Source organism: Pseudorca crassidens, chromosome 9 (genome assembly GCF_039906515.1).
Source record: "Pseudorca crassidens isolate mPseCra1 chromosome 9, mPseCra1.hap1, whole genome shotgun sequence".
Lineage (NCBI taxonomy): Eukaryota > Metazoa > Chordata > Mammalia > Artiodactyla > Delphinidae > Pseudorca > Pseudorca crassidens.
This window is the reverse complement of record NC_090304.1, coordinates 1,347,627-1,360,668: the sequence shown is the minus strand read 5'-3', so window position 1 is coordinate 1,360,668 and position 13,042 is coordinate 1,347,627. Positions and strand designations below refer to the sequence as shown.

Below are 13,042 nucleotides of genomic sequence, written 5' to 3'. Positions count from 1 at the left end.
AGGCTGTTAAACGAGAGGTGACCTGCGTGTCTCTCTCCACAGCGTCTGCCTCGTGCAGCCCGTGGGGATCTGACAGGGGTTCTGTGGGGGTCTTCCCAGCCCTCAGCCTCTTGAGTTTCTGCTCTGGGAAGGGGCTGGTCACCAGGGCCAGTTAGGACCGGTGAGAACATGGTCCAGGCGGCGGGGTGGGGTGGGGGGGTGTCTCTAAGTGTCAGAGTGCGGTTTTCCCAGTCCCACTGCATAGAACTTGGGGGCTTGGGAGGGTGGGCATCCCTGTTTGTGGGCTCCTCCTTTCTAAGACCACCTGTGGCACCGCCCAGTGTTCCATGGGGCCTTCCTGTGGGACCTTCCCGGCATCTGTGTTTTACTCTGAGTCCACATTCACACATCTGCAGGAGCCTCATAACCCCACTCCCCACCCCAGACCTTCGACCCCCTCTGTCCCACAAGGCTGACTCCAGGCCGCCCCACCTCCAGACTTGCCCACCCTCCTTCAGGCCTCCAGGCTCCCTTGACTTCCTGCAGGTGCCCCCTGCTGAATCTGCCCTGCATCCCCCTCCTGGTGAGAACCTTGGCCGCTCTGGCATCTGTGCCAGCATCTGGGGAGCACTGCGAGCCAGGCACTGGCTGGGGGGGCTGGGGGGGAGGACAGCAGTGTGGGCGGGGCCCTGAGGAGAGAGGGGAGCCTCCCCCACCTGCCCGTCTCGTCCCCTGATCCAGCGCCACCTCACTGGCTGCAGCCAAGCCGGCTCTGCCTGGAGACCACCGGCCCCTTGCCCAGCACTAACGATGCCTGGAGGATTCATTTGTTTGTAAAACCCGGAAGCTGCTTGCTACCCCCTGGAGGGCAGGACCGTGCCGACCAAGGCGTCCTTGTGGTGGCCCCCAGGGGTGGCCGTGCCTGGGGTCTGGAGTCTGGGCCAGCCGAGTTGCCTTTGGATGGAGACAGTGAACTGAGCTCGAGGCGTGGGCCTTCGGCGTTCGGTGGGTTCCCTCGGCCGCCGCCCACCCCAGCACTCGGGGCTGTGTGCAGGCGGGGCCCGCGGTGCATCCACGTTCCTTGGGCTGGACCCCTCCCACACGCTCCAGCCATCTCACCCGGTGGGCTGGGCTGCATGGCCATCTGTGTCTGGCCCAAGCCACACTGAGCCGAGGGGCCATCCCAGGGGACTGGGCGGAGTGACCTTAGGCGGGGTCATGTAGACAGGAATGTGCCAGGCCAGGCACACTGGCGGAGGGACCCAGCTGGGTCCACGCCTCGGGTGTGGGGACCCTGCCCCCTCGCCGCAGTAAAGGCCTCAGGAGCAGGGGAGGCTGAGGGGTGAGGCTGTGTGGGCGTCCACTGGGGAGATGGTCAGAAGGTGTCTCCTGCGGAGCCGCGCCCCCTCCCAGGTGTTTGGCGTCGGCCGGGTGGGACTCGGCCTCGGAGCCCACAGTAAGACGGGGGTGGGGGGTTCTCCGCGTGTGCCCACAGCCGTATTCTTTCTCCCAGGAGGGCGCGGTGGACCCTGGGTGGGCTGAGGCCTGGCATCCACCCTCCTGCCCGCGGCCCAGGGGTTCCACAGTTGTCCCTCCACACCGGGGCCATGCCCAGCCTTCCCTTTTGCGGATTTGTGGGAGCCCCAGCTGGTAAGAGGGTGCCTGGCCCTAGGCTGGACAGGGCCCGTTTAGGAGCCTGGTGCCTCTGGGCGGAGAGTCCCGTCCTCTCTGCCGACACGGCCTCAGGGACCGAGGATGGGTGCCGCCGCTATGTCACACAGCAGCCTGTCCCACTTCCAAGGTCACCATGTGTCGTCTGAAACTCTGTGCTCTAAGGGGCCGAGCTTCTTGGCCAGGAGCCTTCACCTCTCTAGAAAGGACAGAACTTGGGGTGGTGGCACTCAGGTGTGGCAGGCCCTTCCACGTCCCCAGACTCGCCCCAGGCCGGCTTGTCACTCAGTCCTGCCACCACCTGGTCAATGGCCGTCGTCTCCTGGGGGAGGGTGTGAAGGAAGACTCGAGGACAGGGCAGAGAGGTCCGGGCTGGCCGACCTGGCAGGAGAGCCGTTCCCAGCCGTGCTGGGTCTGGGGGCCCTAGGCCAGTGCTGGGTGATGAGGCGGGGCCTGGGGACCCCGGGGCGCTCCTGCCTGTCGGTTGTAGGAGGGCAGGTGCGGACGGAGGAGTGAGGCGGGGCGAGGAGGTGGAGGCCTCTGACCACACAGATCATGGCCCAGAGCCCCCTACGCCTGTCGCACGGAGCAGAAACCCAGGTCCTCCTGGGGCTGCCCCCCCCCCGCCCCTCTGAGAACCAAACATGGAGGGTGCCCTCAGCCGGAGGGGCTCTCGGTCTCCCTGGAAGGGACGTGTGGGCACGAGGACACCACACCCTCAGCACAATGGCACCCTGGAGCAGGCCTGTGCCCGAGGCCCCGTGACGCCCCTCCGTGACGGCCGCTTCCTGCTGCCGCTCTGCCCGTGGTCGCTCATGTAAAGGCCACCCGGCCGCTGTTGCTGCCGTGTGTTCCCTGAGCGCGGGGCGAGGAGGCGGGTCTGGCAGTGGCTTCACAGCCCAGGCCCCCGCTCATCCCACCCTCACGTGTGGTGGCGGCAGCCTCTACACCCAGACACTGAGGCTCCGAGTGGGTGGCTGGCCCAGGCCAGGTGTGCACTGTGGTGGGGGACGGGCAGGTACACGCTTGGAGCACAGGCGAGGGGGTCGGTTAAGCCTGGCCGGGCTTGTAGCTGGGAATCTGCCCAGCGGATGGACACTCAGGGGTGACCAGAGCAGAAGTTGGCTTGAGGTTGGAGGTGCATCCTGTGTGCTTGGGGCTGTGGACATGGGGGCCTTCCAAGCGAGTGCAGGCTTTCTGACGGGTGGCACGTGGCTCAGCACAGACCCAGGGTCAGGAAAGCACCCCACCCACCCATCTCCGGGGAGCCCAGGGCGCCCTCAGCCCTTCTGGGGCCCTGTCCCCCTCTGTGTACACTGGGAGCGGCTGCAGGGCCCCCACAGCCCGTGCCCACACTTGTCCCCAGTGAACAGCCCCACCTGCCCGCCGTGGGGACCCCCAGAGTGCCCCCTGCTTGTGGTTGTGTTTGTGCGGTGTTCACACCCGCGCTCCAGCTCCAGCCCCCCCGGGCCCGTCCCCAGGACACTGTGGCCCCTGCCCAGCACTGGCCACTGCCGGCGCTGCACCCAGAGGCCAGGCACACATTGCCTTTTAAGGCAAAGATCTGCTGTGAGAAGCTGAAGGGAAAACATCTCCCTGGCATTCAGGGAGCATTTTTCCTTCCTGTTTCTCTTAAATAAACCACTAGCAACTTTTCAAAACAGAAGGGAAAAACGGCAAGGTCAGGAGCTGCAGACCTTTCATCCCGTGTGACACCCCCCGTGCCGCCAAATGTGGGCCTCAGCGGGGCTGGCAGGGGTGGGAGGGACACAGAGCCCTTGGGACAGAGGACGGCGGTGTCTAGTTTGCGCCCTGTGCGGGGCCGCAGTGTTTTCACCCAGGCGCCGGAGGCAGCGACGGGAGCGCCTCTCCTTCTGCGGGCACTGGAGACCACGGGGGTATGAGCTGGTAGGACTCAGCCGCGAGCCCCGGGCCCCGGGCCCAGGTCCTCGGCCCGCCCACCCTCCCCTGCAAGGCAGCGTCCCTCCGGCCTGTGGCCGCCCCTTGGGGTGGGAGGCCGCACTGGGCTTTGTGCCGGCCCTCAGTCTCCCTCGATCATCCTCTGTCCCAGGTGGTCCCTCCTTGAGAGTCTACAGCCGGAAGTGGCCTCTTCTGGTCAGTGAGACTCAGGACGGTTTGACTAATTTGCAGTTTGTTTTCTGGAAATTGTGATGTCTGCCACTAAAGATTTCAGTCATTCAAGTAAAAGAAGCAAGAGACTAATCCGCGCTCTTAGGGGTTTTTTCCTTCAGTTTTTCAACCCACGCCGGCCCAAGAACCCAGTCTTAACCTTGAAACGTCGTGGGCCTACAGGTGCGGGAGAGAGCAGCCTTGCTCCACACTGGCTGACGTGGGGCGGCGGCGCCTGGAAGGCAGCCCCTCGGCACACCACTCACTTCGCCCAGCTCGGGCTCCAGCCTGTGGCAGACACGGTGACTCGGGCTGGCGTCCCGGCCGCAGGCTCTGGGCCACTCTGTTGGGCAGTTTTCCTCCTTAGGGGATGCGCCATCTCCTTGGCCTGCCTGGGCCGCACACACCGTGGCCCCGGCTCCGGCCTCGGGGGCAGCTGGCGGGAGGCTGGTTCTGGGGCCGCCGCCTTCTCCGCCGAGGTGGGGCTGAGGCTCCCTCAGCCCCAAAGAGCTTTGCTTCACGGGTTAGGTACTGACACTCGCTGTAGGAGAACAAAGTCGTTGCAAAAATACGTATTCGTGCATGTAAAAATAGCCGTAACAGGCCCATCCTGTGCTCTGTGACAGCATGTTTTTAATGGAAAAGAACTGTTTTCCTGACCAAGAAAGATTTAGTGAAAAGTGGCCATTTCATCAAATCTCTGTAACATCTGCTCACGCCTACTTCTGTCTCTGCCTGGAACCTGCACCGTGCACTACTTGGGAGAGAGCACAGGCCAGCGGGCAGGTGTCAGGCGGGTGAGCCATGAGCTCGTGATGACAGAAGGCCTCAGTGGGGTGGCCTGGGGCGTCGGCATACAGTGGGTGCTCAGTAAGGGCGGGCTGCTGGATCATCTGCGCAGCAGGACGCATGGTGGGACTGCACAGAGGCTCACGGCCTGGCCGAGTGGTGCGCATCCCTGTGTCCCTGCAGCGGGACCCCAGGCCCAGGTGGGGGCCAAAAGGGGCTGCAGGGCCGCGGTGTCACGTGTGGCAGGTGAGCCGGCTGGTGTGGCCACCACCCCACGCCCTTCGATGGTCCCGGAGCTCCCTGCCCGCCCTGGGTTCCAGGTTTGGGCCCTGGGCCCCTGACGGTGGCAAGGGAGGGCACGGGCACAGGGCAGCTTCCTCCCACGCCTGGGCCCACAGGAGCAGAAGCACCCGAGGCGTCCCCCGGCATTGCTCGTCTCCCGGGCCGGCCCGCAGCCTCCACGCCTGCATCTGCCGTGACCCCGCGCTCCCTTGTCTCTGCAGGAAGTCCAAAGCCAAGCCCAACGGGAAGAAGCCCGTCGCCGAGGAGAAGAAGGTGTACCTGGAGCCGGAGTACACCAAGTCCAGGATCACCGACTTCGGGTTCAAGGAGCTGGTGGTGCTGCCCCGGGAGATCGACCTCAATGAGTGGCTGGCCAGCAACAGTGCGTGGGGGCGGGCTGGCAGGGCCAGGAGGGCAGCCCCCCGTTTCCCGCAGGACCCCCCGGAGCTGGTGCTCAGCACCGCCCCCCCAACCACCCGTGTCAGCTGGAAGCCGAGGCCTGGGGTGACCAGCCCTGCCAGGCACTCAGGGTCCCCTCAGATGCGGGGACTCAGTGCAGGTCCTGGTCGCACCGGGGGACAGGACACCAGGGCCAGGGGGGCACCGTGGGACAGGAGCATGGCTGCAAGGCCGGCAGTGCTGTGGTGGCGGGAAGGCCATGGCCTATGGGAAGGGTGGCGGACTCACCCCCGCCTGCCGGACAGGCTCAGGGTTCGTGGGATGCCCCATGCAGGGCAAGGCGCCAGCTCTCCTCCTGAGAGCGGTAGGCTTTGTGGCCGTGAGCTGGTGCTGCCGCCTGCCTTAGCGGTGTCCCCGATCAGCTGGTGACCATAGAGCAGGGTGTGGTCAAGGGGCTGGGGTGGGAGGTTTGCTGCCCCACCCCTCGTGGAGGGGACTCTGTCTCAGTCCTCGGGCACCCTGCCCCACTCAGCACCGTCTGGTCCGTGCCGCCCGCTCCCGAGGATGATGCTGCGCTGGGGCCTCGGTCTCTGGTCTGAGATAAGCACAGCCCCCACAGCAGGGGCCCGAGGAGAGGGGCTCTGGTCCCCCCGGGCCTGCAGGACGCTGCAGACGCAGAGTGGCGCCCCGGTGTCGTTTTCACGCCCGGCCTTTCTCTTCCCTTCCAGCCACGACGTTCTTCCACCACGTCAACCTCCAGTACAGCACCATCTCAGAGTTCTGCACGGGGGAGGCGTGCCAGACGATGGCCGTGTGCAACACGTGAGTCACTGCCTGGTGCGGCCCTGTCCTGGGGGCTCGGGCAGGCTGTGGCCGTGCCCCCGGCCGCTGCACTCCGTCTTCTCAGACGCCACGCTCGCGGCCTCCGCTCGAGGTCTCCCAGTGGCTCAGTGCCTTCCTCAGCAGGGTCCTCGCCAGGCTGCACCTCCTGTCCTCACGGGCCCGGGGCCTGGCAGGGCGACGGGAAGCAGAGCCCTGCAGAGGTTGGGACCCCAGTGGTGTGGGTCCCTCCGGGGCACGGGTGCTGGGAGCCAGCCAGGGGCTGACAGGACGCGTTCCTGGGGGCAAGGACATTTCCCCAGGACGTGCCCGCTGGGCTTCCTGAGACAGCAGGGCGTGCTTCTCTGCTGTGGCTCCTGGCCCTACCGGCTGATGGCTCTAACCCAGAGCTCCTGCTCTGTGTGGAGGCGGCCCTACCACACCCCACCCGCTGCTGGTCCGTGGAGCTGGTCCGTGGGGCTGGGCCGCCTTGGCACCTTCCCGTGAGGTGACGTCCTGCAGGCCTGGTGCAGGCTGTTCTCTTCTGGAAGCACGTGCCATTCGTTTCCTCAGTAAGCAGGCATCCCTGAGGGGCTCCAGGGTACCCCACTGCCTCTGTGGCAGCTCTTGGAGGCCACATGGATAGGAGAGCCACCACATGGCCCTGAGCTTGCCACCGGCCCAAGTAGCAGAAGCCACAGAAGAGGCCACAGGCAAGAGGCCAGGTCTGCAGGGGCTCATCCCGGGCGGGGTGTGGCTCGGGGGCACAGAAGCTCCTTTCTGACGTCTCCTCTGCAGGCCAGGGGCTGATAGGAGCACATGTGAGCAGTGGGCCTCCACTAGTGGACACGTCAGTGCTGCCGTCCTGAGTTCACCCTGCCTGTAGGCTGCGGGCAGACCCAGCTCAGGCCCAGACATGTGGGCCCTCCTCTTGCTGAGAGCCCACCCAAAGCCTCAGCACAGGCAGAGGGTAGAGTTCCCCCGCCCTTCAGAGGGCACAAGTGCAGAAGACAGCTGCTCTTCACTCCTTACTCACCCAGCGAGACCCATTGATGGTATGCTCAGGTGTCACGTGTGTCCCCAGATAGCCACAGCCAGGCATGGCCCAGGGAGGATGGGGCAGTGCTGGGGGGGCAGTGCTGGGTGGGCAGTGCTGGGAGCAGGCTTGAGGTGAGCTTGGGCAGGAGAAGAGCATGGGACAGAGTGGCCTCTGTAGAGCAGACGTGGCCACAGCAGCTGGAAGTGGGCAAGGGCAGCGCTGCAGAGCCATGTGTGTGGCGTCCTGGGAGGACGTTTGCCAGCTGTGTGCCTGACCAGGCGGCATCACAGCTGGCCTGTGGGCTGGCGAGTGGGGAAGCCGGGGCCCCTCCGTGGCACCACTGCCCTTCCAGTATTGATGTGTTTGAGAAGAGGCTCCTTGAAAGAGCATAGGATTTGGTGTCAGGCAGATGTGTGTCTAGATGCTGGCTCTGCCATGTGAAACTTGGAAACCTGGGGATTTGGAGAATTCTACTGTTCATTCTTCTCATCTGTAACCTACTTTGTAGGGTTTTTGTAGATTTATATGAATTGATATGCATATAAATGCTTTCCTAGGAATCATTTGAGATCAAGGAATGGAAACACATGAATTAGTTTAATAGGAAAAGGGAGGCCCGTCAGGGTCCACAGAGCCACTTGCTCTCCCAGGACCATCCGGTCCACCCGGCGCCTGGCGTGGGGCTGAGCCCAGGCCAGAGGCCCTTCTCCACCCTGCTGGTGCCTGAAGGACAGAAACCAAAGGCTAATGTTGGAGTCCCAAAAGAAGAGGAGAAAGGGCCATGCCCAAAACATATTTGAAGAAATATGGCTGAAAACTTACCAGGGTTGGTCAAGACACAAAGGAAGCTTAGTGAGCTCCAAGCAGCATAAGCCCAGCGCATCCACCGCAAGCACATAATCAGACTGCCGAAGAGGCTCTACACCTTCAGAGCATCAGAGCCAGCAGCGCCGCCCCTGTGCGGATGCGGTGCCGGCGGCTGCGGCTCTCCTTCCCCCGCTGGGGCGGGAGGAGGCTCCAGAACACCGTTCAGGCACTGAAGGGAAAGAGCGGCCCCCCGGGGGTCCACGTAATGCTCCTCAAGAATGAAGGCAAAATAGAGACGCTTCTCAGAGGAAGGGGGACCCAAGAGGGTTAACTCGCAGCAGCAGAGCTGCGCAGGGAGCTCTTCACACAGCAAGGAAGTGGCGCTAGAAGGGAAGGCGGGACAGCAGGCTTCGGGGAGAGCAAGAGACGGGAGATGTGATGGGCCGCTCCACTCTCCTTCAGCTCTTTAAAGCGTGTCTGGTGGGTGAGCAAAACCCATCACCCTGTCTGATGGGTCTTCAGCATGTGTGGACGGAACACTGAGACAGTAGTAGTGTCCTGGGGCAGCAGAGAGCCCTGTGTGCTGGTCGGCTCTGTGATTCCACTTGTGGAGGTGATTCTTGGCTCCAGGTACAGCATGGAAAGGTCATATGCATTTTATAATCCTTTGAGCAATCTCTTAAAAAAGTTACATAAGTGACATAGTCAAAATCATAATAGATAAATTAAAAGGAAATACTAAAAATAACGCAAAAGAAAGCAGGAAATACAAGGAGTGAAAACAAAGGGAACAAATAGTAAATGATGGTAAACTTAAATTCAGACCGATCAGTAATTACAGTGAATGTCAATGGTGTGAACGTGCCAGTGACAAGACAGATCATAAGAATGGATTTCAGTGTACACAAGAAATTCACTTTTTTTTTTTTTTTTTTGCCGTGCCACGTGGCATGTGGGATCTTAGTTCCCCGACCAGGGGTTCGAACCTGCGCCCTCTACAGTGGAAGCGTGGAGTCTTAACCACTGGACCGCCAGGGAAGTCCCAAGAAATTCACTAACCTACATTGGTAGGTTAAAAGTGAAAGAATGCGAAAATATATACCAACAAAGATATACCAAATCAGAAGAAAACTAAAGTGGCTATGTTAATACCAAAGTAAACTTCAGAGCAAAAAATAACTAGGGATAAAGAAGAAGATTGCGTTATTTACAAAAGAGTCAATTCATCAAGAAGTACTGCCCTTGAATGTGTATGTACCAAACAACCGGGCTCTACACAAAGCAGATGGACAGAACCAAAGGGAGAAACACACAAAATCACATTATGGTTGGAGATTTCAACATTCCTCTCTTGGTAGTAGACGGAGCTAGTAGGCAGAAAGTCAGCAAGAATCTGGAACTAAATAACACCATCAGCCAACTGGACTGAATTGACATTTACACAACACTCCGCCCTCGGCAGTAGAATGCACATCCCTTTCAAGTGCACTGGGATTATTCATCAGAATAGTGTAGATCGTATCCTGGCTCACAAAACAGACCTTAGCAAACTTTAAAGGATCGGAGTGACACAGAGCAAGTTTTCTGACCGTAATTACATTAGAAATCAATAAGAGGACAAATCTCCAAACGTTTAGAAATTAACATGCTTTTCAATAGTCCATGGGTCAGAGGGGAAGTCTCAAGGGAAATTAGGAAATGTTTTAAACGGAATGCAAATGAGAATGCAACATATCTGAACTTGTGGGGCGCAGCTAAAGCAAGGGTTAGAGGAAAGTTTATAGGATTAAACCCTTGTTTTAGAAGAAGATCTCAATTCAATCTAAGCTTCCATATTAAGAACCTAGAAAAAAGAAGAGCAAAAAAAAAAAAAAAAAAACCCTAAATTGAGCAGAAGGAAAGAAATGGTAAAATAAGAACAGAAATCACTGACGTTGATTTCTGCAAACAGTGGGAAAAGTTCACGAGACCGTAAGCTGACGCCTGAAAGGGTTGGTGAGGTTGGGAACCTTTAGTAACGCTAACAAAGGTAAAGAGAGAAAAGGCTCCGATGATCCGAATAAGGAATGGAAAGGGGACCTGAAGATAAACCCAGGAGATAATGGAGAGACATCACCAAAGTCTCCGCGTACATTAAATTTGACAGTTTAGACTAAATGGACCAATTCCTTGGAAGGCACAAAATACCGCAATTTACCCAAGATGGGTCATGCAGTGAGGCAAGAAAAGAAATAGCAGTCCTTCAAATTGGAGAAGAAGAAAATAAAACTGTATTCGCATACAACATGATTGTCTATGTAGGAAAAAAAACCCCCAAGGATTCTAGCAAAAAGTCTAATGAATACATTAGCAAGGTCAGCACACAAAAATCAATCATAGTTTGTATACTGGCAGTGTACAATTGGAACACGAAATGGATAAGATTATATCATTTACAGTAGCTCCAAGCACAGTGAAATACTTAGGTACAGACTTAAGGAAACATGCACAGGACCTTTATGCTGGAAACTACAAAATGCTGATGAGTGGAATCAAAGACTGGCGTGAATGAGAGGCGCACTGTGTTCATGGATGGGAAGACTCAACACACCAGAAGTGTAAATTCATTTATTGCAATCTCAGTTAAGATCCTAGCAGAGTTTTTATTGATAGAAACAAGCTGATTCTAAAATTTATATGGAATAGCAAAGTCACTGGAATAGCTACAGTGATTTTGAAAAAAGAACAGTCAAGTTGGAAGAGTCCCACAGCCTATTTTGAAGATTTACTATAAAACTGTGGTAATCAGGACAGCATGGTGGTGGTGAAGGAAGAGACACAGAGATCAGTGCAACAGAATAGAGTCCAGAAATGGACCCCCACAAACATGGCCCCTTTGATGTTTGACAGATACAAAAGGAATTCAATGGAGAAAGGACAGACTTTTCAACCAGAGCTGTTGGAAAACCCAGTCAGCTGCATGTCCTCTTCTGCCAGAATTAACTTGAAGTGAATTCTAGACATAAAACATGAAACTTCTAGAAGAAAACACAGGAGGAAACCTTCGTGATAGCGTTAGGCGAAGCGTTCTTGGTCGTTGACACGAGCTGCAGTCCATAGGCGAGAAAGAATCCGTAAACTGGGCTTCATCAAAATTTAGAACTTTTGCTCTGAGAAGGACACTGTGAGGAGAACGGGAGGACAGACTGCAGAATAGTCCCATATCCGAGAAAGGACCAGTGCACGGAATGGACAAAGAGCCCTCACAGCCCATCAGTAAGAAAATCTGGTCACAAGTGGACAAAGGACTTGGACAGATCATGGAAGAGGACCCAAGCAGGGCAGATGAGCACCTGCGAGGCTCTGCCTCACGAGCAGGTGGAGAAGTATGAATTCAGACCGCGCTGCAGGAGCGCCTGATAAAACGCGCCGGGTGCCGGTGAGGATGGAGGGGGTCCTGGCAGGATAGCCGCTCCGAGAACGTGTTGATGGTTTCTCAGGAAACAAGGCGTTCACCTACCGTGGGCCCAGCTGTCCCACTCCTGGGCGTCCACCCTGGAGAAACGAGAACTAGTGCTCATACAAACACCTGCCCGGGAGGGTTTTAACAGCCTGACCCGTAATTGCCCCAAACAGGAGGCCACACACATGTCCTTCGGCAGGTGAATGTCTGGACAGACTGGCGCGTCCACAAGGTGTCCATCTCAGTGGCATGGATCGCAGAGCCCGGCCCAGGACATCGCGTGGCGTTCCTGAGGACACGTCACTAGTGTGCTGGGGACTGACCAGCAGGCCGGGGGCCGGGGTGGGAGCTGTGCCCCGTTGTGGGTCCTCTATTTGGGTTAAAATGCATAAGACTGCATGCCCAAACCAGTCAGCTTTACTGTGTGACAGTTCAAAAATAAAATGAAAACGAAGAAGAGGAACGTTGAAAGCAGAGTGTTCCAGCTGTCACGCAGGCGGGGCGACCACAGTGCCCCGAAGGGGCTGGTCTCTCTGGGCCTGACATCATGAAAATGTTTCCCGTTTTCTAGCTCCGGTGGTTTTTTCTGAGTGTGGCACCCGGGGCCAGTCGCATCCAGCACCAAGCAGGGTGGGGAATCGCTGGGGCCGGTGTCTGACCTCTGGCTGGGGCCCCTCCCGAGCTGATCCGGGGACCCCAGGGGCTGTTGTGAGGAGAGGGACGATTCATTTGTCCTTTCACTGAGCATGTCCTCAGATGGTGCCGATGTCCGGGCCGGGGAAGGACGGGCAGCAGGGCCACCCTGTGGTGGGGAGGGCTCTGGATCCCTGCTGGGGACCGGCAGGGAGCTTGGCAAGCTTCTTGGGGCTTTGTCTGACCAACTCGGGGGCCTGGTGGGGCAGCCTCGTCTCCCTGCGGGGCCAGCAGTGCCTAGGGGCAGCCTGGGAGCAGGCGTGGCAGGGAGGGCTCTGCTGAGGTGGCACTGAAGTGTAGTCTGCCTGCTAGTGGGTGGGAGGAGCAGGGGTGGCAGTGGGCGGGGCCTGATACCCAGTGGCAGTCAGGGCTGTGTCCCCTTGTCCACTGAAGGTTGGCCTTTTTCCTGGTGGCCTGTCCATTTGTGTGTGGGCTGTTTTCCCTGTCTTGCAGCCTGACCCCCACCCAGCCCTGCCAGGGGCACAAATAAGCTAACCGGTCCTGGGGGCGGGGAAGAGCCTTGGTTCCTGCTAGAGGCAGTGGGGGGCAGGGGCGCGGCGGGCAGCAGGGCTGCCTTGAGGTCACGTGGGCAGGCTGTGCCTTTTTATTTTGGCTGGAGTCAGGCTGGCCACGAGAGATGGGGACCTGCTGTCCTGACGACAGGCCTGGCAAGGTGGTGGAGGTGGGTGAGCCCACGTGGCTGTCACCCAGGGGTGCTTAGTGAGCTCAGGAAATCAGGGCAGGGTGCTCAGAGCCAGCCTGGGGTGCTGGCCTGGGATAAGGTGGGATGGTGAGGTGTTGGGGGAACCTGGTCTAAGCCAGTTCTGAAGCCAAGTAACGTCATCTAAATGGGGGCGGGGATGCTGGGCGGAGGTCTCCATGAAGACCTGCTGGCTGGGGCAGGGTTGTGGCAGGGTTGGCGGCTAGGCCACGGAAGGGGGTGCTCTGGTCACTCGCTCGCTCACTGACAGATGCAGCCTGTGTCCCCCCAG

The 13,042-nt window shown here is 58.8% G+C and overlaps 1 protein-coding gene across 3 annotated transcripts in view; it reads left to right on the top strand.

Annotated features, from left to right (window-relative positions):
• Positions 1-13,042, top strand: part of MOB2 (MOB kinase activator 2) — a 49,898-nt gene that overhangs the window by 34,772 nt on the left and 2,084 nt on the right. For 2 of the 3 annotated variants that reach the window (XM_067747880.1, XM_067747879.1), the window contains exons 2-3: positions 5,073-5,233; positions 5,979-6,072. In XM_067747880.1, coding sequence (XP_067603981.1) covers positions 5,073-5,233; positions 5,979-6,072 — 255 coding nt within the window. Of the gene's footprint in view, positions 1-3,535; positions 3,559-5,072; positions 5,234-5,978; positions 6,073-13,042 lie in introns of those variants that run through there. The other variant, XM_067747881.1, reaches the window with a different exon arrangement.